Genomic DNA, 23468 nt, shown 5'->3' with positions numbered 1-23468 from the left:
CTCTCTCCCTCTGCCCCTTCCCCTGCTCATGCTCACTTTCTCTCTAATAAATGATTTTTAAAAAAGTAAAATAGAAATCAGGAGTCCAGGAGATGCACAGATGCACCCCACACGGCTCAGACACTGGAGGAGGTCTGATAAGGACAAGGCTGCAACTGCGGAGCTCGGCCCCTTGAAGGCCAGAGACTGGGGCATGTCCAGAAGTTTCTGCGATCAACAACTGAATCAGAGAAGCTTATGATGTTCCTTTTGCTTTTTAAAAACGTAAATATCATTAAGAAGGTACGTGTGTGACTCAAGACACTCCCTTCATGGGGACCCTGTTTGTGACAGAGCACTGGAGGCAAGCGGGGGGGTCCGCATCCCGAGAGGGTGCAGGGAAGCCAGGCAAGGTGGAGCTTCTGCCAGGTGGGCGTGCGCCTCAGGAGACCTGTGGGTCAGCGGGTGACCATGGCCAGCAACACTCGAAGGGCTGGACGTCCACCTGAGCATTTACGGTTTTCTGAGTGGAGAGGTTCATGGGAAATTTATAGAGCTGCCACACAGAGCGTTAAGTATTAAGTTCAAAGGATGTGGACACACGCAACACACGTGTGTTCTCAGTGTGAGTGCCACATTGAAAGGCTCTGTTGAAATCTTTGTAGTAACCTTTATGGAAGGGGCCAAATCCTACTGCCTTGGCCACTTCAGGGCTTTAAGTGAGATTCGGGGTGATCACATTGCCAGCACCCCGGGAGACACCCTGATGAGCCTGCACTTGCGAATCCTCAGCAGGTGGGCCTGGGCAGGTACACTCAACACCTGGTGGAAGCAGGGAGCTCATGTCTGAGACCGATCTCATCCCACACAGCGGGCTGGCTGGGCTCAAGGCACACAACACAGCACGGTGCGCCTCTTCACTAGGCTGTGAGGGGAATGCCACATGCACTGAACAAGTTCTGTGGGGCCCCTCTCGCCTCCCAGGTGTTGCCAAGACCTAGAAAGACTTCCCCTCTCTCCTCACTGGCAGAATCAACAGGATCCGCTTGAGCTGCACGAGGTGGGGATGCCAGGAACAAGCTCTGTGCACCCCTGGATTCTGAGAAACCAGTGAGGGGCCCTGACCATCAGCATTGTGGAGGCAGAGGCCGCTGGTCAGAGTGTAGCTCCCCAGAGCTGTGGCACCCTCCTGAAGAGAAGAGGGAGTGAAGGCCCAGTCACAGCACCCACCCAGGGGGGCTGTGATGCCCCCCACGGCCTCAGTGGTCACCCAAGGACCCAGCTGGTCCAGCTTCCCGCTGCCATGTGAAATCTCAGTGTGCCCGCTGAGAGAAGCTTGACTTCCAGAGACAGGCAAGATCTCCACACTGATGACTTCACAGCAAGGAAAGTGAAGCCCAACCAGGACAAGTGAGCTCCTCGGGAATACGCTTCAAGGCTCCAGGGCTGGCTCTTCGGAAAGGCCATCCAAAGTCCACCACCCACAAAGCCCCAGGGTCGTGAAATTTAATTACATCCTCAGACGGACCTGAGGGCAGCTTATCCTGTTTACTGGCAACAGCACATCTGCTCTACACACCTTAAGAGGTAATTAACCTTCACCTATGACGCTTAATCTCTTGTTGGTTATGTACATGTTCTGTCCACGCTCACACATACAGTGTACACATGATACATAGGACAGGCTCCGATGTAGGCATCCACATGTGCACACGCACATTCACACAAACACGGCAACTTGCATGCATTCAGGGACTGGTCTGCGGTTCTCCTCCAGGCAAAGGTCCTGTGCATCCCGTCTCCGTGTCCCTGGGGACTGGAAAGGAAACAGGCATCCAGTATGTATTTAGGAGATAGAGAAAGTTGGAAGAGAGGGGCGGAGGGACCAGACAGAGGGGGACCATACGCAGATGGGCAGAAAGGTGGCACTGGGCCCTACGTGTCCTGGGTCTAAGTTCTTCACTATTTCCTTTGACCCCTATATTCCTTCGTATTATTAAAAAAAACAAAGCCCACAAGTATATAGGCATTTCCTGTATACATTTTAGACATTTCTTCACAAGGTAAATGCAGCATCATCTCAGATGCATATTTGGGAGACACTGAAATAAACAAGAGCCTGGAGGAACAAGTGCTCACTGACTAGTCCCTGCTGTATCCAGAGGGTGGACTGGTATGAAATGCTGGAGTTTTCTAGTTTTAGTAAGGATAATTTTACTACACTATTTCTGAGATTTTTTTTTCTAGTTGGTAACCATTTATGGTTCATTAATTATTAAGAAATGGAGTAAAAACTCATTTAGTTAAAACCACATATTTTAGGAAATTTATGCATAAAATACAGTAAATTAGGAAAAATTTCAGTGTAAACTTGGAGCCTGTAAAAGGAAGCGTTTTCCAGCTCACTACGTAAACATTCCGGCAGCTGCCACACCTGCTTCTCTACTTGTCACCACGTCCTTGTGCCCCTGGCTCCCAGACCTCGTGCACCAGCAAGAAAGGGCTCCCCGGCAGGTGCCGCTTCCATGCGTGGCACAGAAGCAAGCACAAAGGTTGGGAAGCCAGTCACGAGCTTAATTAACAGAAGAACAAAAGAGAAGCAGCACGAGAAAGCGGGACGCAGCTAGAAAAGGTAAGGGCCAAGCAGAGACTTTGTCATCACAACGTCAAGAACTGGTCATAAGTATTAAGAAAAAGCGTCCAATGGTGTGCCCCAAAATAAGGATTAGTCGAGGTTTTGAAAAGCAGAGCTAATGGACACATGAGATCCTTTGTCTCCAAGGAAATGAAGCTGCTGAAGGCACAGTTGCTGACAAAGTGCAAGTGAGGGCCCCCCATGCTTGCCCAGGCCCCCCAAGCCACCTCTCCCATGACAGGCACATCTGCTTGTACTGTTTCGGCAGAGGGTGGGTCTCCTCCTAGTGAAAGGAGGTCCTGCCCTGCCCTAAACCCAGGCTGGAAAGAGCTGTCCCAACAACATGGGGCATGCTCATTCCCTCGGCCTTTCTGGGGGTGGATCTGAGGTCCAGTTCCAGTTACTGAGGTGGAAAAGATGCTTGAAGGCCTTTTTGAATGAAAAGATGCCCCTTCCTAGGGGTGGCCTCCCCCATTTCTCTTCTGCCCTACATCTTAAAATGCAGGTGCCATTTTGCAAACGTGAAACAGGTAGCTCGAGAAGAAGCCCTAGTTGCTAAGGATGGCTCCGGGGAAGGACAGGGAGAAGCTGGGGCCTGGACAGCTGACTTCTCGTTGAGTGAGAACAACAGATCCGCATTCCTTTAGGCTGCTGTACATTTAGGTTACTTCGTAGCCAAACACACCCCTACCTGAACGTAAATCCAGATTTTCATGATGCTCACTTATCAGGGCAATACTTAACGAGGACCTCAGAGACGGGCCGGTTTTGCTGTTTGCTGGCCGTGTGTCTGAGGACCATCTCTGCCGTGTATCTGCCTCAGTGTCCTCACTGTACAATAGGGTGGCCACAAGAGTCCCTAGCCAAGAGGGTCCTAAAAGGTCCTAGAATTCGTGCCTGGGCACAGAAAGCATTAGCTTAAATTTATGTTATATTAGGTATGGGTACCTAACTGGAGGCGCATGCCTCAGCCTGGCTCGAGGCCACGGTGCCCTGGGGTTGGCCGGGGGCTCTCCATGGAGCCGGGGAGGGACAGTACCTGAAGCATGCTGGCAGAACCTCTGGCTGTGTCCTGCGTGCAAGCCCTGGAGGGACTTCAGGTGCTCGCTGGAGGTGGAAAAACTGTTGCGGAAGAATCAGAGCTCAGCCCGTGGCCTCCCTCTGTGCCTCTGCAGCCCGCTCAGGCCCCCACTCCTTTCACAGCCCAGGTGGTCAGCTGCTCCTGTTCTCCGTGGACAATGCGTCCTTGGGACATCACCCGTGAACTCAGATGCTTCTCCTACTTATTGCCCTGAGCCTCACACAGGTAACTGGACCCAGTAAGCCTGCACCTGCCACAGAGTGCGGATCCCCACCCCCACCCTCATTTCCAGCATTCACCTGACCCCCAATACCCACTGTGTCATTTTACCAAATGCCACTGGATGCAGCTGAAGGTAAACATTCAGGGACTCCAGCAGGAGTCCTGTGGTGTCTCAGAAAAACCGCGCCTGGGGGCCCCCTTCAAAGCGCAGGAGAGTCTGGTGGCCGGTGTCCACATCCCCGAGCCGCTAGCGCGGCCACTTCCTATCGCAGCCTGGTGATTGCTTGTTAATGGAAAACAGATCTTACCACCCCACGTTTGGGAAGTCCTCAAACCACGCTCTCTCACAGATACAACCCAGGCTCCTTGCAGGGGCTTCGGAGCCCTGAAAGCCTGGCCCCTGGCTGCTCCCTGCCCCCAGCTGCTGTGCGTCCTCTTGCGTGTGTGCAGAATGCTCCCGCCGCGGGCCGACTTCCCCTGACCACGTCACACAATCCCCCTCACGTCCACCCCCACACGGTTTAGTCTCGTGAACAGTGGTGGTCACCACCTTCTCCAATTCTCTGTGATGGTAGTCTCACCACTGAATGCCCAGAACAGTGCCTCTTCCAAAGAGGTTATCTGTTGAATGTGGTTGCACAAAATTCGCAGATGAATGAGTGGACAACCCAATTTCCCCTTTGACCTTCCAGTTTATAGCCCCCTGGTTCCTGAATGCAAAGCCAGGTAGATGTCACGTTCCCATGGTAAGAGACTGAAGCTGCAGAGAATCCCTCAACATCTAGGCCTTTATTCTGGGGACAATGACACCTGCCCCCAACAGGGAGGGTATCCAAGCTATGGAGGGTGCTGGCCATCTCCCCAGGGACAGTCAGTATCCCCACTTCCCACTGCTCACCCGGAGTCTCTGGTCTCCACGAGCAAATCATGACTCATCAAGTTGCTGGACTGGGTACCAGTCTTCGATGACATGTGATGGCGGCCACGCTGTGTCCCTGGGGCTCCGGCACACGGAGGCCCCACACCGCTTGCACCAGGCACCAGATGCAAGGGCAACTCTGCATGGATTCACAGCAGCCAGAGCCTCCCTGCCCATGAGACACCCACCCTGTGCCGTACTCAGAAGAGGTGAACTACACCAGGCCAAGCCCCCGGTCTCTCAAGCTCCCAGGTCACTGAGCAGTTTATGCTGACTCTCAAAGCGCTTAGGGTGTGGAACATGCAGTCGGTGGAAAAGGGAAGCGAGGGTTCTGGATGGCAGGCAGACCCTGGCAGCAGCAGGGTGGGGGACGCCAGCCATCGCATCCAAGAGTGGCCTGAGCTGGTGGGGCCGATGGAGCAGAGGGATAGGTGGCCACGGGGTGGGGACAGGGCCCTGGCTCTCAGCTTTCAGGCCACCGACACTAGAGACAGAGGCAGCCTGAGAAGACAGGACAGCTCTGTTCTGAGACCAGCTGGGCTTGCGTCCCTCGTGAAACTCCCACCAGCGCAGGCGGAAATCTCGGCTCAAGAGGGAAACCTCAGTGTGTTCTGGCTCCAGGACTGGTAAGAAGTCTGGGAATCCACTAGGTCCCAGGTCCCCCAGGGAGCCCCCAGCTCACAGCGGATGAGATGCATTCGGGTGACTTGGTGTCTTTCTTAAAACTGCAGCTTGGTTTCTCAAAGGAGCTGTCCACACGTGGCCACAGTGACCCGTTCATCGCTCCACAGATATAGGAGGTCTTCTCTCCAAATTAAGCATGAAATCCCTTTCTGCTTTTTATCTGCTGGTTAATCTTACTTCCTTGTTGTTGTTCTTTTCTGACACTTACATTCATATCCATAAGTCAAAAACCCCACTACTGCAAAATAACTGTGAATGTTCACAAGATTACAGAAACAAATACCTCTGAGCCAGCCTCCTTCAATTACCAGCCAGCCAAGCAGCTGGGTCCCATGGCGCAGAAGTAACCAGACACCCTAATTCAGGAACGAACTGATTTCTTTGCACCTGGCCGATTCTCGCTTTAAAGGCACTGGAGAACTGTGCTCTGCAAAGCATCTCAGCCCCACAGAGATCCTCGGGTATGGACAAGAGAAACACTTCAGTGCCGTGGAAGGTTTGTTTGGAGGTGCTTTAAAAATGTCAGCAAGAATGACCATTTGATGCAGAGACCAGTGCGGCTCTGTTCTGCCGTTTATAGTTTTAGTAAAACTGTATTTTCTTACAAAACTGAAACTCTTTTGTGTCACCAGGAAGAGCAGACTCAGGAGTCTCATGTTCTGGCTTCGCCTCATTACCTGGTCTCCTTGGAGGCCCCGCTGCCCGGCCAGGGCGAGCGTGGTGCCTTTAGAGGCTCATTTGCTCCAGTCTCTGAGTAAACAGAATCCCATCTGCTGCAAACTTCAAAGGCTGGTTTGCAACTTTGCTCAACAAGGGGAAAAATGTGTATTGTTGAGCCGATTCCTCAATGTCCTTTTGGTGAAAATGAGTCTTTCTGCAGATGCAAATGTGGTGATTCAAATCTTTCCTCTCTGCACCAGTGAGTCAAAGTTGGTGTGCAGAAATTCACACTCCTCGTAAACAGAACTCCAGCCACTGATCCGTCACCACCGGCCCTGTGCACGCACACCTCCAGAGCACGCAGCGTGGGGTCCCAGGCCTGCACCACCTCTCCCAGCAATCGCTGGGCTGCCGTGTGCTCTGACCTCGGGCTGTGGTCTGGCCAGATGGGGTGAACCGTATGAGTGTACTGAGTAAAAGCGTGAGCTTATTCTCCACTCTTCACCCACACAGGAACGATTCTAACGTGTGGGCTACCAGTCCACGGTGGGTCACCACACCCTTACCCCTGTTTTCAGGGTCAGGGACCCGAAGCGGCCCCTTCCCACGTCCTGTCCAACCCCGGCTCGGGGACAGGAGTCAGTTCCCCTGCACACCGGCTGCGCATCCCCTGGCTCCCACACCAGGCAGGGGACGTGGTCCCTGAGCTGCAGGGACCAGGCTCCTACAGACAGGGTAGGGGTCCCACTAAGAAGCCAAGCTGGTCTGTGCCATCCATTAAAGTGATCTTATTAGAAAGATCTCCCAGCTTATGAACAACAACCCCCAACACTGGAGGTGACCAGAAGTCCCACGTCCCTTTTCCGCTTCTGCACACAGTGACCTCACCAGCGGCAGCTGTGGCGTGACCATCCCCCCCGAGGCCCCAGCGGTCCAGCCATCCCGGCCTCCCTGCCGAACCGCTCCTGGAGGGCAGGATGCGATTTTCACCACAGACCTCCAGGGGCACCGCTGACGGCCAGCAGTGGGGGCAGGTCTCCTCTGCTGTCACCCCGCTGCAAACACCCAGTGTCCCAGCCTCGGCATGTGTCCCCAGAGCACTGCTCCCATGGGCCACACAGGGAATCGGTACCTCTCTTAAGGGCTTGCAGCATTAGTGGAAATGCACTAGGCACAGTCATGTCAGGGGGAGAAGAGATGAGGCAAAAATAAAATGTCAGCTAAACGATGAAGTAAATGAACAGCAACTGATTTCCGTCATTTTCAAACACACGTTATCTCACAAACTGCCGCAAGGCGTACTTGGGACATCCTGGCCGCATTACCTGCGTGGCCTCTGAATATCCTCGATATGACGGCAGGGACCCTGTGCTCGGCGCCTCCCTGGAAGACAGGCAGAGAGGGGGGTCAGGGTCTGCACAGACCCCCACACAGAAAGAACGTCACACAGAAGAATGCGTTCATACCTTTATACTCAGGCCCAAGCCACCAACCGGCTCTCTGCGAAGCGTAACAGTTCTGTGCTTTAAAAAATTTTAGAAAACAAAGCAAATTTAGGTTAAAATGCATGATCAGAGAGCGAATGCAAAATGCAGATATAAATTCATAATTTAAACTTAAGCAACTGTTTAAAACACATTTGCAAAGGAGACACTGCTTAAATTCAGCAAAGACACCATTTCACATCCTCAGTCTGTGGTATTACCTAGAGGAACAAAGGCCTTGATTAAAAAAACAGGCAAAACAAACAAACAACAAACCAGGCTCTACTGCAGCCGTATTTAAAATCCGCGGGCAATCCCTGCACGTTGGCCTTGCCTTCCCGTTCCGTGTCAGAGGACCCCAGGCCCGTGAGAAACGGCCCACACTCTCCCAGGAAGGGACCAGAGAAGCAGCAACCCACACTCAACCCGCCTTCAAAACCCGTTCTTCCCACCAACCCCCAGCCTGGATCCCTCTCACCGCACCTCTTGCCCAGACCAACCACTTTTAGGCCCATTTTTAAGTAGTCGGTGTTGACCATGCGTGCTGGGCATCTCCCTGTCCTCTGAGCACGGGGCCGGTGGTGATGAAAAGCTGGAAGTCGAGCAGTGCCCGTAACCAACAACGCCCCCAAACCTCTCACTCCAGTAAGTCAGCAGTGCGCATCCTGCTGGTCTAAAGTGACCAATCCTAAACCAGATGCACCAGATCTGTGGCTGAGGGTGAGAAACGGGCCCAGGGGCGGAAGAAGCGGAGGGTCAAGCATGTTTGTGCCTCAGAAGGATTCCATGGGAACATCAAGAATGACTTGCACTACCTCCTTTCTGAGTGACAGCATAGGTGCTTTCAGCCTGAATGGTGCTCAAGAGTGGGCTTGCAGAGCAGGGCGACCAGGGACAAGCCGAGGTCAGCAGGGCCCCGAGGGGCTTCCACACGAGAGCAAGGCCTGCTTGCCGCCAGCAACGGACCAGTGGGAACTGTCTGGCCGAGGAGGACACCAGGGTCTGCAGCGCGTCTCAGATGTGACTCAGGTGTGACTCCATTCTTGGGAATGAATTCACCATAAGCTCAAAGTAAAGAAACCAAAAATTGGAACAAATACAGCTCCTTTAAAGTGCTCATATAGGCATCCATTAGGTAACATTTTAATAGAAAATTTTATATTTTGAGCTTCCCTGTGGCTGGAAAATTCGCAGCTGTTGACTGTTTATGCAATCACAGTTCGGGGACGCGACTTCACAGCGATGGCTCGCATTTTCTCCTTGTCTCCAGCCGCACCCGAGTGAGTGACGGTGAGGAGCAGGCCCAGTGCATGCCCGGGACAGACTCATGGGGCTCCTACTGGGTCCTTTCCAAGTACCGAAATACCAGCAACCTGCCCCCCGACTCCCACACAAAGGGCAGCAGGAGCAGAGGTGATTTAAATCCCGTGGCGGGAAGACACGCTCCTGCGTGTGGGGAGCTTCCCTCCACAAACTCCCAGAGCGGACTCCCAAGTCAGCCAGCATCTCGGGGAGCGTGAACTAGTGAACAAAGCAGAGGGGTATCATTTATTCATGCTCTCACTCATTCCATAAGCGCCGAGTTCCTACTGTATTTGGGGTGACACGAGAATGTGTCTCAGGCTTTCCCAGGAAATGGGCAAAAGAAGACTGGAAAATTGGGTCATCCAATATCACACTAATCAACAATCTCTACTATAGGGAATTTGTCAAAATATTCAATAATGTTTTTCAACTTTTCCCATTAATAGAAGCATTTGAACCTCACTGAGAGCAAGCAAATATACATCAGAGAAAAGAAACAAGAGTGTTTCTGTTTTGACAGACTTTGTCACATGACATTATAAATCTGTCATTTTATCCACACATAGATCTCAAGAGGATCATTCAAAGAAAACATCAGAAAATGGATCACCTGTGGCAAAATGGGTTAACGCACACCAAAACTCTGGACTACGATTCCCAAATTCCCAACAGGTGAAAGATGAAAACTTTATGTCATCAACTCCTTTAACGCCTGGTTAACAGAACGGAATTATCTGTTATTAAGCCAGAGTACTATTTATTCAAATATTTGCTCGATGCAATCTGTCAAAATTCCCTTTCTGAGCAAATGTGTCTCAGTCACATAACCCTCTGCAAAAACTGAATTTGTGCATCTGGAAAATGAGGGTTATGTGTCCTACCATGGGACGTCGCTGCAGACTGAACTGTGTCTCCCCAAATCCCTATGTCGAGGTCCCATCCCCATGGGACCATACCTAGAGGTAACTGAGGTTAGAGGGGTCACAGGCTGGGCCCCATACACCAGGGTTGCTGTCCCCATAGGAGCAGGACGAGGGGGACCCCAGAGCCCTCTCTGTGCGCTCAGAGTAAGGCCGCAGAAGGCACAGCGGGAGGGCGCTGTCAGGGAGCGAGCACCTGCCCTGCCCCGTGTGGGCAGCTGGGCCCACAGAGACGAGCCAGCCAAGGGAATTACAGGAAACCACCAAGTTTCACAGAAACCTCAGGATGGCGAGTCTCTCAGTGAAAAGTTCTTCTTCCCAATCTTCCAACTCCCTCAAGGAGCGTGGAGGAATCTCGCATTTCACCGTCGGGAGGAAGGTTCAGCCAGTCCGTGTTCTCACAAATGAAGAGCACGTAACTACTAGGGCTCTAGAATGATGGTGGCGTTGTCATTTTTAAGAATTTTGTTTTTCAAAACAAGATTTGTAAAAATTGGTTCATGGTGATGAAACAGTCCACAGGGCGGCCTGGCTCAGGCCCCTCCTTCGGGTCCCAATGTCTCAGGACCGGATGTGAGGGCGATCTGGCTGCGACATCTGTCACCCCATTGATCGCCAGGGTTGATTCGGCTGATCTGGCTGGCTAGGCGGGTGTCCCCTTCCTCCCTCACCGCTCCATGTGCGTCCCTCCCGAAGCTGCGCGCTCGGTCGAAGAGGACGACCTTCCCCGATAGAGGAGAGGACCGTTCTTCGGTCAAGGGTATACGAGTAGCTGCGCTCCCCTGCTAGAACCTCCAAACAAGCTCCCAATGTCTCAGGACCTCACAGCCAAGCGAGAGATGGACACATTAACTTAAAGTCCTGGGAGAAGTTTCCAAAGCGGTTCTGCTAACATATGCAGATGCTAATGTCATCACAAGGCATTTTCTAATTCAACCAGCCCGTTGTTCTTCATCGAGCACACTCTACAGAGTCCGTGCTCCTGAGCGGAGGACCTCCTCCAGCGAGACGCACCTGCCCCATAAACATGCTTCCCTTCGGTGTCTGGGGGCTGCTCTCACTTACCGGAGGAACGAATTATGAATTCAATCAAATGTATAATGAGACTTCTGGGGAATGAAGTTTGGAATCTAAAGTAACTATTCAATAAACTCATTTCCAACCCAATCCAGCCGTGTTTTTCACAAACATAAGAGATAAGGTCCTAAAGAAAATATTGTTTTATCATTTAATCCCAAACTATGTTTTGACATTTACCGACTCCTGATTCATGGAGCAAAGACAAGGATGCAAAAAGGAACTAGAGAAAGGATATAAACTTAGGTGGATAAAGGTGGTAATAATGTCTATTTTATCACAAACAACAACAACGGAGTCGTGTAAGCTGAGCACAGAATTTATCAGCACCCCGGCAGGTGAGACAAATCCATCTGTCTCGGGAAGTTTAAGACAAGTTTAATTCTTCACTCCAAACTAAAATATCAGTTTGTTAATAGTCCTCACAGTACTTGTTATGTAAGAAATAAACCTAATTTTTGAAAATGATTTTATTAAGTTCATTTGTTGTGATATACCTGAACAATCTGTAGGAATCGCTGAAGGAACGGCCAGGCAACCGCCAATCACTCTACTACTAGATGTTCTTCCACATCTTAATTTACATGCTCCTTATTCCTTTTTCTAAAACTTTTTAACTTTTTAAAAACTTTAAGCCTTTTTTTCAGCAAAAAAGGCGGGGGCTGACGATTTTTCTGGAAGGCACTGTAAGCTGAGCTGACCATCCGTGCCGCTCTGTGGCCCCCTCACAGAGTTTCACAGATCCGTTTCTAGGGAATGGGTTTTGTGCTCAAAACTGATCAACTCTTTGTTCTTTCTACCAAGATAAGTGACACCCAGGACCCAGGAAATAAATATTCCAAAATGCATCTTCTGGTGCGTGTAAACATATGTGCGGGAAGGTGGAAACAGGCATGGTCTTGGATGTGAAGTCTACAGGGTGTGGCAAAGCCAACCTACAAATATCCGGAACGTCAGAGTGTGGGCCACGACCTAACATACTTATAGGGGAAAAGCTGAAAGGCCAGCACACGAGAAGCCCAGAATGCGGAGCCAAAATGTCCTGGAACTAATCTAGATGCCCAGTCGGTACATAGATGTGACGCTCGCCAGACAAAACCTGCCCACGAGGAAGACAAGAGTGAAGCCACCCCAACACACACAGAGGGGAGAGGGGAGAGCAAGCACCTGATAGCAAAGCAGAGGAGAGACTGCAGGGTTCGCCCTCTCCTCCCAGAATCTGCCAGGCTCCTGCAGCCAGGGCCGGGCGCCTTTCATCCACCAGTGAGATGGGCTGCTCTGCCTCACGCGGCGGCGGTGGCGGTGCTGCTGCTCTTTCCAGGGGTCCCCCCTTCACCTGCGCTCAGCACCCGCCAGCCCAGGGTCTCCCGTCTGTGCTCACATGGGGTTCTTCAGACGTTTCCCAGACTGCGACTTTCGTGTCTAATGTGTTGTTTGTCCGACACCCGGAGATTCCGGTTCCGCGCATGGTTTTCATCTTTACTTCAAGACGTTCCCTGCTCGCAGGTCTGCTGGGTCGTCTTCTCCCCTGCCCCACTCCCATAACCTCTCGTGTCTAGAGGCATGGTAAACACCTGCGATGCAAACCTGGCCATTTTAGGTCAACGTCTGCACCGGTCTTCAAGTCCGCTTGTGAAGATGTGACTTCCTGGAACTCTCCCGGGAGAAAGTCGCGGTGTCCTGTACCCGCCCAGCCCCTGGACTGCCTCCCAAGGTGTCAGGCAGACGCCAAACCAGGCTGTGCGTGCGGGCGGACACCAGCGCCCCGTTCGCGCCAGGTTGGCAGTCCTCCTCCCCTCTGCGGTGGACGTTCCGCTGGCTCGTCCTCCTGCGGGGCTCCTGGGTGCATCCCCTGGGCCCCATGTGAGCAGAGGAGTGACTGAGATCCTGCCTGACCTCTGCCACTAACTGGGAGTTGAGCTCAGAGACTCCTGAACCTTCATGTCTGAAACAGTGAAACGAGGACACGGAACCCTCTCAAGTACATTCACTGTCGCTAAAAGTAGTGAATACAACACAGATTTATTACGATGTTGTCTCTGTGTGCATGTTCCCACCACATTAATTCAAACCACAAGCATAAACTCACAATTAAGGAAAATGTAATGTGTCACATGTACAGTGAGGATTATAAAAATAAAACAATCTAAACAAAAACTCTGAAACATGAGAAAAAGCTAGTTCTTTCCCCCAACAAAGCACACACTTTCTTTAGAAGATAATTAGAAAATCCTCAGATTTTCAACATTCAAAATGTCCTGTTGCTATGGATTGAAATATAAATGAAATAGGAGTTTGCAGATTTGAAACTCCGGTGCTGCCCTGGCAGATTTTAAAAATCCACTAAATTTAGTTTTGCCTTCTCTCTTTTGTGACGAGAAGAACACCTGTCCTTAACCGACACTTGGGTTATTTTTCAGCAGGTTCAAATTCACTGCCCAGCAGTGTCTTCTGGAACAGGCAGCCCAAAAAGTGGATGCAGCTGGAGGAATGGAGTTCCGTGCAGACTCTGCCGTCCATTCCCAGAGAACCGAGCTCCCTCTGGGTGCATCCGCAGGGCCGGTGCCGAATCACAAAGCTCACGGATGTTGACGCGAGCATGGACCATGATGTCGGGCCTGGCGAGCAGGGCGGGCACTCTCGGGCTCGGGCTGTGTGACTGGCGCGTGCACACGCAGGAGCTGACCCCGTGCCCTAAACGCTGTCGCCTGTGACGTGGGGGTCAAGATGCACCTACTGCATAACCATGCCATGGGTTTTTGGTGAATTAGGGTATAGAACACACTCAGAAATGTCCTGGCAGTGGGGACAGAATCATGCACGCCAGCAATGACTGTTCACGGTAGGTTTAGCCTCCAAGTCTTGGGGTCCAACTGATAAGCTAATCAATGTCTGCTAGAATTTAATATTTATATTGTGTACCCAGTAAATATGTGTTGCACCAAATCTGACAATTTTCATCTTCTGGGACCCACACAGAGACTCCAGGTTCAGCGAGGCATGAGGCTCCATCATTCCTTCTGTTGATCCACTGTGGATTGATCAGACCTTCCACTCCTGCCCTTCAGAATAATTTTAAGTGGAAAACAATCATGGTCAGCCAGGTTCCTGGTGCAGGTACCTTGGACACACTCAACACTATAATGCAGGGAGCAGCTGCTCCAAGACCCCCCAGAGGGGCTCTGACTTGAACTCTAAAAACCGTTGTGACCGTTGTTAAAAAGAGTTCTTCTTGTTCTTCCAACACATGATGAATTCTCATGGCAAGATGGTGTTATTCTTATCAACTGCAGAATTCAGGGTTCCGGTTTAGGTTCTGATCTCAGGAGTGGATCATATCTTCCTGCAAACAAAACTCTCCCCAAATTGCCTCCGAAACCATCCAACCCAGGGATGCATGTTCCGGCAGAGATCGCTGGAAGGGGACCGGCCGCTGTGGAACACAAGTCCGTGTGCCCCGCGGCTCTCCTCAGAGCAGGGCTGTTCGTGGGCATCCAGGAGTCACTGGAAATTATAAACACAACTCTGCAAGTGTGAACACACACTCACTTCTCCTAGGAGGGAGAACTTAACCTTAGGTAGAGAATCTGATGTTTGAATAAAACAACGTAATTTACTTTTCCTGGACAATTTAGCATAGAAACATCGAATGTTTTTTGCTATAAGTTGTGTGGGATTCTCTACAGGTTATGGACTCACTATGAAGAAGGATAATTTTTTAAAACAGTAACAAACTCTTCTCTAACGCTGCTCTCCCCAAACCCACTGCTGCTGAGTATTCAGAACAAGTGGGGGGACAGTAGGTTGAACGAGGGATTGGTGACCCTTGACCTCCGACCCTGCCGGGGGCCCCAGGGAATAGTAGCAGGAAAGGGCAGCAGCTGTCCTCTGCCCTCTGTTGTGGTGACTTCACCTGTCCCGGACCCACAGGCAGCATCCAGAATGGGACCAGACACCCAAAAAGGGCACAAGAGGGGCAGACATGGGTCTGGGGCAACACGGGGGGGCGGTTCACGTGGAATACAGGAGCACTTCTGTTGTCCATGCATGTGGGAGGGGCCGCACGTGTGTGAGACGCACACATGAGCCCAGCATTGCTTCTGCAGGGGGCGAGGGAGGCCGCATCGGGCCTGCCCAGGGAAGAGGTCACACTCTGCAAGCACCTGCACCTACTGAGGAAACACCGATTTGGGGATTAGACATGGGGAGCAAGTGCCCTGTTTACTTTGTTTCCAAGGTGAAGGTCATGAGGACCCAGAAAATGATGAAGTAAGCAGTCTCCAGGGCCCACGCTCTACGAGACCCAGCTGTGAACCGGGGAATGGGAACGCTTCAGGGGTACTTTCAAAAACACACCACAAACAACTTATTTTCAGCTACATGATTTCTTGAATATCAGTTTTTGTAGGTCCTGGGTAGGGATACTCGAAGGACAGAGCAGTGAAATGTTGATTCTATAGAAATATATATATATATATGTTTATATATTTATACCTGCAATTATTTGAGCTCACAAGAAGGAAAACAGGAAACCGACTATGGTTTTAAAAGAGTATACTGCATATTTCCTCTATCACTTACGGTCGTCCTGTTTGACCTAAACTGATGTAAAACTGGCCAAAATTATTTTCCCTAATCTTTACTTGATATTTTACTGTATCTGGTCAGTACATTTCTTACCCTTCAGGAAAGTTCACTGTGACTGAAGCCAAAAGAAGGACGGAGCTTTAGCGTGGAAGCGCATGTTCACGTCCCGGAGACCAGGGCAGAGCTGACACCTGACGCGGGCGAGTGCCCGCTCTGTCTGTCGCTGCTCGTGGTTTCAGATGTGAGGAAGCCCTCGGCAAGTACAGTACTCTCACGTTCTGTCTTCACTTCCAACAGAATGTGTCCCACGGCACACCGTGGTGTGTGGGGAGAGCTCCTCCCGGAAAACACATCAACGAGGAAATTACGGAAGGCAGGGAGACAGAAACCTGGTCTTGTTTTGCAGCTGGGGGTGTTTAAATAACAGGGGAGCAAACAGTCCTGAGGCCATAACCGGCCTCCCCGAGTGGGCCTCCCCGGCGCATCTACGCAGAGCCCGGAGCCACGGGGCACTTACATGTGTGCCGTGACTGCTCCCACCGACACAGACCACGTCTTGTTTCTGGATCGTGAGGACCTCCTTTGTCAGCTTCAGGCGGACGTCATAGGTGCTTCCAGACCCCTCGCGGTGCAGCAAGGCAATGCCAGTTCTGGTCTGTGGGGCAAAGCAGAAACACACCAGAGGGTGTGAGCGCAGCGGGCGCGGGTGTGGTGGCAGGACCACGGCTCACTCGCCCACAACCCCCAGAACATGCACCCGGACGGACCACGTGGGGACCGCACAGCTGCAACCATCTGGCCACGGCTTCATTAATTTAACACACACTAAGTATGAATTCTGAGTAATTGTTTCTGAATAGCTTTTACAGGATTTAAATAAACATGTTTTTAAAAGAAAATTAGGGTTTTCTTTAAAAGCTTGAAAATATTAGTATTTTGTTCAAATCAACTTTTCTAACTTTAGAAAGCCTTTAGTTCCTACTTTTACCAAAGCTCTTTGCATGATAACCACCCCTTTCGGAAGATTCAGATAGTAACTGTTTGAAGATTTATTGGTCTGGACCAGGAAATGCTGAAAATCAGCAAAACGTGTATCAGAGTTCTCATCAATACATGGAAACCGACTTTATCAGAAGTACCCAGTGGGGCCCACACACTGGCTCCCGGAGGGCTGGGGCCCGGCGGGCTTCCTACCCCCGCCGCACGGCAAAGCAAACTGGGTTTGTCAGCAAGCGCAGACCAGGAGGGGACGTCCACAGGTAAAGGCCTTCTCAGCAGACGAAGAATGGAAAGTCGGACAGACACCTCTGGACAAACTAGAGGTGGCCTCCTGGTGTGTGCAAGTCACGGTCAACGGCGTCTAAAGGTGCCCTGCTTCACTTGGGCGCCCCTTGCCAGGCCCGAGGAGGCGGGTCTCAGGGGTGGAGCAGGCTGGTATTTCTGTCCGTCTGGAGCACCAGGTGCCGCATGCAGACTGCTGCCTGCACAGCCTTAGGCGGTCACCCTGCAGGCCAGGAGGAAGGGAGGAGGGAGGCGGGATGCTTAGTGAGGTGTCAGGAGCTGCTCCCTCAGGCCAGGACCATGAGGAAAGCCCACGCAGGGGCATGCGTACCAGGACTCTCCGAGGCTGGCAACCAACCACAGAAACAGAAAAAGAAGAAACTTACAAGATCACTGACAAATTCCAAAGATGGCATTTGACAAAGTTATATATTAATTAAATATTTAATTAATAGTTCTTTAAATTAATAGTTAAATCTAAAAGGTTAACCTTCGGGAAAACAGCTAAAAAAGTCTAAGAGCACTTGTCATTCACCATGTTGAATTATAGAAAGATTTCCTCCAGGGACAGAGGCTGAGAAAAAGATGTGCGTTCACTCTTGCCATTTCAATACCACACTGTGCTCCTGACCAGTGCAATTATATATAAAATATATACTTTAAATATTTATGATGCATAAAGGAAAGAAGAAAAATGAAGCTAGTTCACAGATGGAATCTCTAAGCATGGAGATAATTCAAAAGTATCTATATCTATGTCTGTCACATGAACATTTGGACATTTAGCCTATGGCCTTAACATCATTACCAGTTAATGGTGTATTATGACAGTACTGTGAAAGTATGTTTCAATATATCAGCAACAAATAATAACAGCTGAAATAACAGGATATAATTCCCAGTAGCATTAACAACTGCCAGTATCCAGAAACCAACTAATGAAAACTGACACACTAGGTCTCTACACTAAAAATTTGAAAGTGTTACTGAGAGGAAAATAATAAGACCTAAATAAGTTACAGATCATGTTCATGAACTGGATGGATTCGTACTGTGAAGTCATTTCTTTCTAAATTAATCTCTGAATTAATCTGTTGTTGATTCAAAACAACACAAAATCATAAACACCAGCAAGTTGTTAGAAACTGACAAAATAATTCTAAATTTCAAACAGAAACGCAGTCACGTATAGTCAAGGCAATCCTGAAGAACACCCAAGCTGAAGACTTATAATGCCAAGTATCAAGAACTATTTTGAGGTTGTAGCAATTAAAATATGGGGTATTTACTCAAGAAAAATAGCTCAGTGGAGAAGAGAGAATACATAGTCCAGAAAAAAATTCACATATGTGTGATCTCCTCGCTTGTCATAAGTGCAGCATGACAGTCATGTCCGGAAAGAATCTAGGAAAAAAATGAGTTCACCGCCCCACTGCAGAGCCTAGGAAACAATCAAATCTAGCTGGACTTCAGAGCTACATGTGAACAGTAAATCAACAAAACGTTTAAAAGAAAACAGGTGAAAATATCTCCATGGACTCAGAGTAAAGTTGACTTGAACAGCATGCAAAACAGTTCTAGCCTGGAAATGTTCTAATCTTGAAGTTCTAATAGAGAAAGGGACTAATTGTTCTACATAAAATTGAGAAATTCTGTTCAATAAAAGATACTACGAAGAGATCAAAAAGTTATCCATAGAGTGAGTGATCTTGGCATTAGATATATTTGATAGAGACTCATACACAGAACATACAAAGTGCTCCTAAAATCAGCAGAAATAAGAGTAATTTTGTGAATTTGTAAAAGAGTGACCAGTTAAACCCCTCCAAAAACCTCACATGAAATGGTCACAATCCCCACCTCACTGCTGTTATTCAGCATTTTTCTGTACAACTTTGTCTCCCATGAGACAGGAAAAAAGAGTTTAAAGGTATAAAAATTCAACAGCATTTACAATATTTACAGGTGATATTGAGGTCCACAAATAAAACCAGGAAGTATGCAAATGTCAGAAATCACTTATATGGCTAGATAAAATCACACTCGATCAATATAATCTGCAAATACAGTTGCATATTTACACAATAATTTATATACATCACAGGCTAACCAATCCCCCCTCCCCCCTCCCCTCTAAAACCCTGTTTGTTTCTCAGAGTCCATAGTCTCTCATGGTTCATCTCCCCCTCCAATTCCCAAGGGGGGATTGGTTAGCCCAGTGATGGGTATCAAGGAGGGCATGTACTGCTTGGAGCACTGGGTGTTATACGAAAACAATGGATCGTGGATCACTACATCAAAAACTAATGATGTCTTGTATGGTGACTAACATAACATAATAAAATTTTAAAAAAAGAAAAAGAAGAAGATAGCAGGAGGGGAAGAATGAAGGGGAGTAAGTCGGAGGGGGAGACGAACCATGAGAGACTATGGACTCTGAGAAACAAACAGAGGGTTCTAGAGGGGAGGGGGCTGGGGGGATGGGTTAGCCTGGTGATGGGTATTAAAGAGGGCACATTCTGCATGGAGCACTGGGTGTTATGCACAAACAATGAATCATGGAATGCTATATCAAAAACTAATGATGTAATGTATGGTGACTAACATAACAATAAAAATAATTTATATACAATAATAAAAATTCACAGTTATTTTGCAAATATAATTTGCATATTTACACAATAGAACCAAGAGAAAAAAATTAAGAATTTCCTCCAAAAATCCACTAGATACCCAGGAATATATCCACCAAAACAACTTGAAGAGTTCAAGGGAGAAAACTGAATCCTTTATTGAAAACATTAAAGGAATACTAATTAAAAAGAGAAATATCTGTACACAGGAAAATTAAAGAAAAGTGTGTGAACTGTCCCAGAACTGATCTATTTGGTCACTGCAGCTCCGGTCAGGATGTGCATCAGCTGGGCCTCAACAGAAAGACCTGGAATGCCTAGAGTGGAGGGGTCCTGGGGGCCAGGAAGGGCAGAGGAGGGGTGGGGGTCTTGCTCTGGTAGGGATCAGTGTCTGCAGTCCGCCACGGGTCCCCACAGGACTCTTCTCTGGGACTTGGTGCCCACGCCATCAGGATGCCAACTACAAGACATTCTCTCCCCATTTCCTTGGCTGCTTTCCCTGCCCTTTGTAGTGCTACAGAAAGTAATGGTTTTTATTCATGTTATTGTTGATAGCATCCCAGAATTGAACAACTCTGGCATCGTCAAGCTGTAAGAGTTACAACTGTGGGTAAAAATGGCCCAGAGTTAGAAAAACAGCCCAAGAGCCCAGCCAGGGTCCCCTGTGAGCACGGACGCTCGCGGCAGCATGGACGCCCACCAGGAACGAGAGGAAATGCCACGGGGGCAGCAACAGACCAATTGGGGAGTCAGAGTCCCACAGACCCTCCCAAGTTCCAGAGATGCTGAGATTAAGCTGGAAACTTGTGCAGCCAGAATCTCTTGGACCATCGGGCTTTTCTAACAAGGTGCACAAAGCAGAACCACAGGGGCAAGACTGGGCACCTGCACCACAGCCAGACGTTGTTTCGCCCGAGGACCCACCAGGGCGGCCCCAGCACACACCTGGGAGGGGGACCCGCCACTCAGGCCACAGGCATGAAGCCAGAGGCCAGGAGCTCACTTGCTCTCGGCCCACCCAGTTGCACACACTCCAGGATCTACATCGACAGAAGACATGCCTTTTTCGGCAAGCCTCTAAATGCAAATTAACATTAGCTTCCAGTGAAAATCCATCCACTTCACTTGATTCAGAGTTGACAGGAAAAGCAAAGTGAACGGCAAGCAAACTCAGAAACCGAACAGCTCCTCTGACAGCCAGCAGGCCCCGCTTGTCACGGGGTGCGTTCCTGAAGCGTAATTAGCATCAAAGTCACGGTGGCAGAAGGAGGAGCCCTCCGCTACCTACACCTGCCATTATGCTTTCAGCTGCATGAGAAACCGTGTTTCCAACACATCTTTTGAAATGATTCATGCCATCAAGTATGATATGAATTTTATAGAAAAAAACCCAAGTCATTTTTAATTTGGAACCCAAGGGAAATTTGTACCTTAGGAGACGGTTCCCTACCAGCAATAGACTAACAAGATCGGTAGATCCTCGTGGATTTTGGGAAGGCAGTTAGAGACCCCACCTCTGTCCCTGAGCTTCTCCAGGGACCTGCAGGCCGGGAAAGGGCAGCCACCTCAGAGCCATGGTGGGCTGGGTGGGAGCGATGGAGGAGGGCGCACAGGTACCGAACGAGAAAAAGGAGAGAGAAACGTCGAGGCCGGAAGCTCAGGGCCGGGCAAGGGGTTCTAAACTGGGCTGCCCCTGAAATCACCTGCTGAGCATCCAAAGCCGCGGGCAGAAAGGTTGAGAGCAACCATGGGGAAGCTGGCTGGTTAGAAATGAAAGAAGGGAGCCCAGATCCACACAAAGGCAAGCCCTGGGGGGCAGATCTGGGATGAGAATCAGGACCGGGGATGCAAACACCCTCACTTCTTCGAAGACAAACATCCTTCCTCAGGTAGCTCAAGTCCAGACAGGGCAGCCATCTGTTATAGCCAGGAGGGTCTCAGAACCGGACCCTCACTACCCCAGCTATGGAAAGACACAGACGCAAACGTGCGCCCAACCCTCCTGGGACAGCATCGGCTTCGATTCTCAGAGACACGGCTGCCCGGTGGTGTGACGAAGCGGGACATATACTTTCCCACAATCCAGGAAAGTGCCACAGATTAGGTCTCTTAAATGTCTGTTTTTAAAAGTTGTTTCAAATCAAATCTTAATCAGTAACACTGACCAGTAACTGCCATTCAGCCGTCTGACACAAGGTGATTGGCTCCCCATCCCAGCAAGTTTAGAGCTATCAAAGAAAACAAGCAAGGTCTGTCAGTAATGACCTACTTATAATGTACTTTTAGGGTAAAGAAGGTAGGGTTCATGCTGCTAACTGATTTCTATTTCTGCAAAAAAAGAATGCTATAAAAGTCACAAAGATCAGAAGACTCTAACAAAATGGCATAACATTTGAATAACTTGGATTTGATAACACACAAACACAAATAGCATTTCAATGTTATTTAAAATAGATATCCACCTGCTTAAACTATATTTTAAAATGCAATCAATTGTGAGTAAACTACTGGGAAAAAAGTCCTATAGTATACACATTTGATAGCCATAAAAGACATTAAAACAATCAAAGCAAAACAAATGAATTACCATTTATCGTTTCTAGAATTCAACTGTCAGTCACTCAGATACTACTGTTGAAGTTGTCAAAACAATTACTTTTTTTTAAAGATTTTATTTATTTATTCATGAGAGACAGAGAGAGAGAGAGAGGCAGAGGGAGAAGCAGGCTCCCAAGGAGCAGGGAGCCCGATGCGGGACTCGATCCCAGGACCCTGGGATCATGACCTGAGCCGAAGGCAGATGCTTAACCATCTGAGCCACCCAGGCGCCCCAAAACAATTCTTTATAGATACATATTTTTTAAAGATTTATTTATTTTAGAGAGGGAGAGAGAAACAGAGTAAAGCATGGGAGGGAGGGGCGGAGAAAGCAGATTCCCCGCTCATTGCAGACCCAGACACGGGGCTCGATCTCATGACCCTGAGATCTCGACCTGAGCCGAAACCAAGAGTCGGATGCTAAACTGACTGTGCCGCCTGGGTGCCCCTAATATATATATATATATTTTAAACAGTTCTTTATATATTTTACGTGATAATTTATCACCCCTTTCAAAAAGCAAAATTAAAGACAAACCCTCATTACTGCATAAGAGGTACCGCTGCTTTTAGAAGCAGAGTCTGCAGGTGCTTTACACATTCTCCACACGCACGTGGATTTGCAAAGAGGAATAGATTGTCCAGGTGTGTACTGGTGAGTAAAGATGTCATTCCTCCACAAAACATGGACCCATTTGGGAAGAACAAACTGCACTTGGAAAACAGATGATGAACTAGCAATATACCTAAATTTTACTGATGTAGCACACATTTCACTGGGGATACATATCACATCAGACTCTGACTCCATCAAGCATAAGCTTCTGACTTGTTTAACGACAATGGCCTGAGTTCCTGAATTCAGCAGGTTCACTAGCATCAACTGGAACATTCACAAAACCGGACGTGCACCTGACTGTACAAGTCGGGACAATCCTACAGTTGGTGGCCCTCTATAACCATGTTCTTCAGAAGACAGTTTCATCATAAACACAGTGAATTCCTTTATAGTTGGACTCATTGTATTAAAAAAGAAAATGGCACATGTGGCTCATCTGGACGCTATTAAAACGAGTGGGAGCTAGGCTGATGGAGCCCACGACCTCAGGAAGACCCGGTCCTCACGGTTGAGGGCACTGCGGTTGCTACCTGTTCCACAAGAGGGTTCTCCAAGAAAGTACTTTGAGAAGTCACTGTGCGTTTCATAAGCAGATCTAGCTATGCCATGACTGCATTCTTTTTCCACAATAATCTATTCTTATATTTTTTTTCAATCTGGTAGCAGAAACGGATAGATTCATTCTATCAGGCTGTAGTTAGAGAAGAAGCAACTGGCTAAAAATTATTATGGAAATGAATAATGCACAAATATCCTAACAATTAAAGATGATAATAGTTCACTT

At 49.0% G+C, this 23468-nt stretch overlaps 1 protein-coding gene across 1 annotated transcript in view; it reads right to left on the bottom strand.

Moving 5' to 3' along the window:
- Positions 1-23468, bottom strand: part of SNTG2 (syntrophin gamma 2) — a 199764-nt gene that overhangs the window by 134814 nt on the left and 41482 nt on the right. The window contains exons 2-4 of the mRNA XM_073896924.1: positions 16071-16208; positions 7647-7703; positions 7506-7563 (exon numbers count right to left, since the gene is read on the bottom strand). Coding sequence (XP_073753025.1) covers positions 7506-7563; positions 7647-7703; positions 16071-16208 — 253 coding nt within the window. The remainder of the gene's footprint in view (positions 1-7505; positions 7564-7646; positions 7704-16070; positions 16209-23468) is intronic.

The sequence above is a fragment of the Callorhinus ursinus genome, unplaced genomic scaffold (assembly GCF_003265705.2).
Source record: "Callorhinus ursinus isolate GAN/ISIS: 27379988/994484 unplaced genomic scaffold, GSC_fseal_2.0 scaffold10, whole genome shotgun sequence".
Lineage (NCBI taxonomy): Eukaryota > Metazoa > Chordata > Mammalia > Carnivora > Otariidae > Callorhinus > Callorhinus ursinus.
Note: the sequence above shows the minus strand (reverse complement) of the source record. Positions and strands in the feature narration are given on the sequence as shown.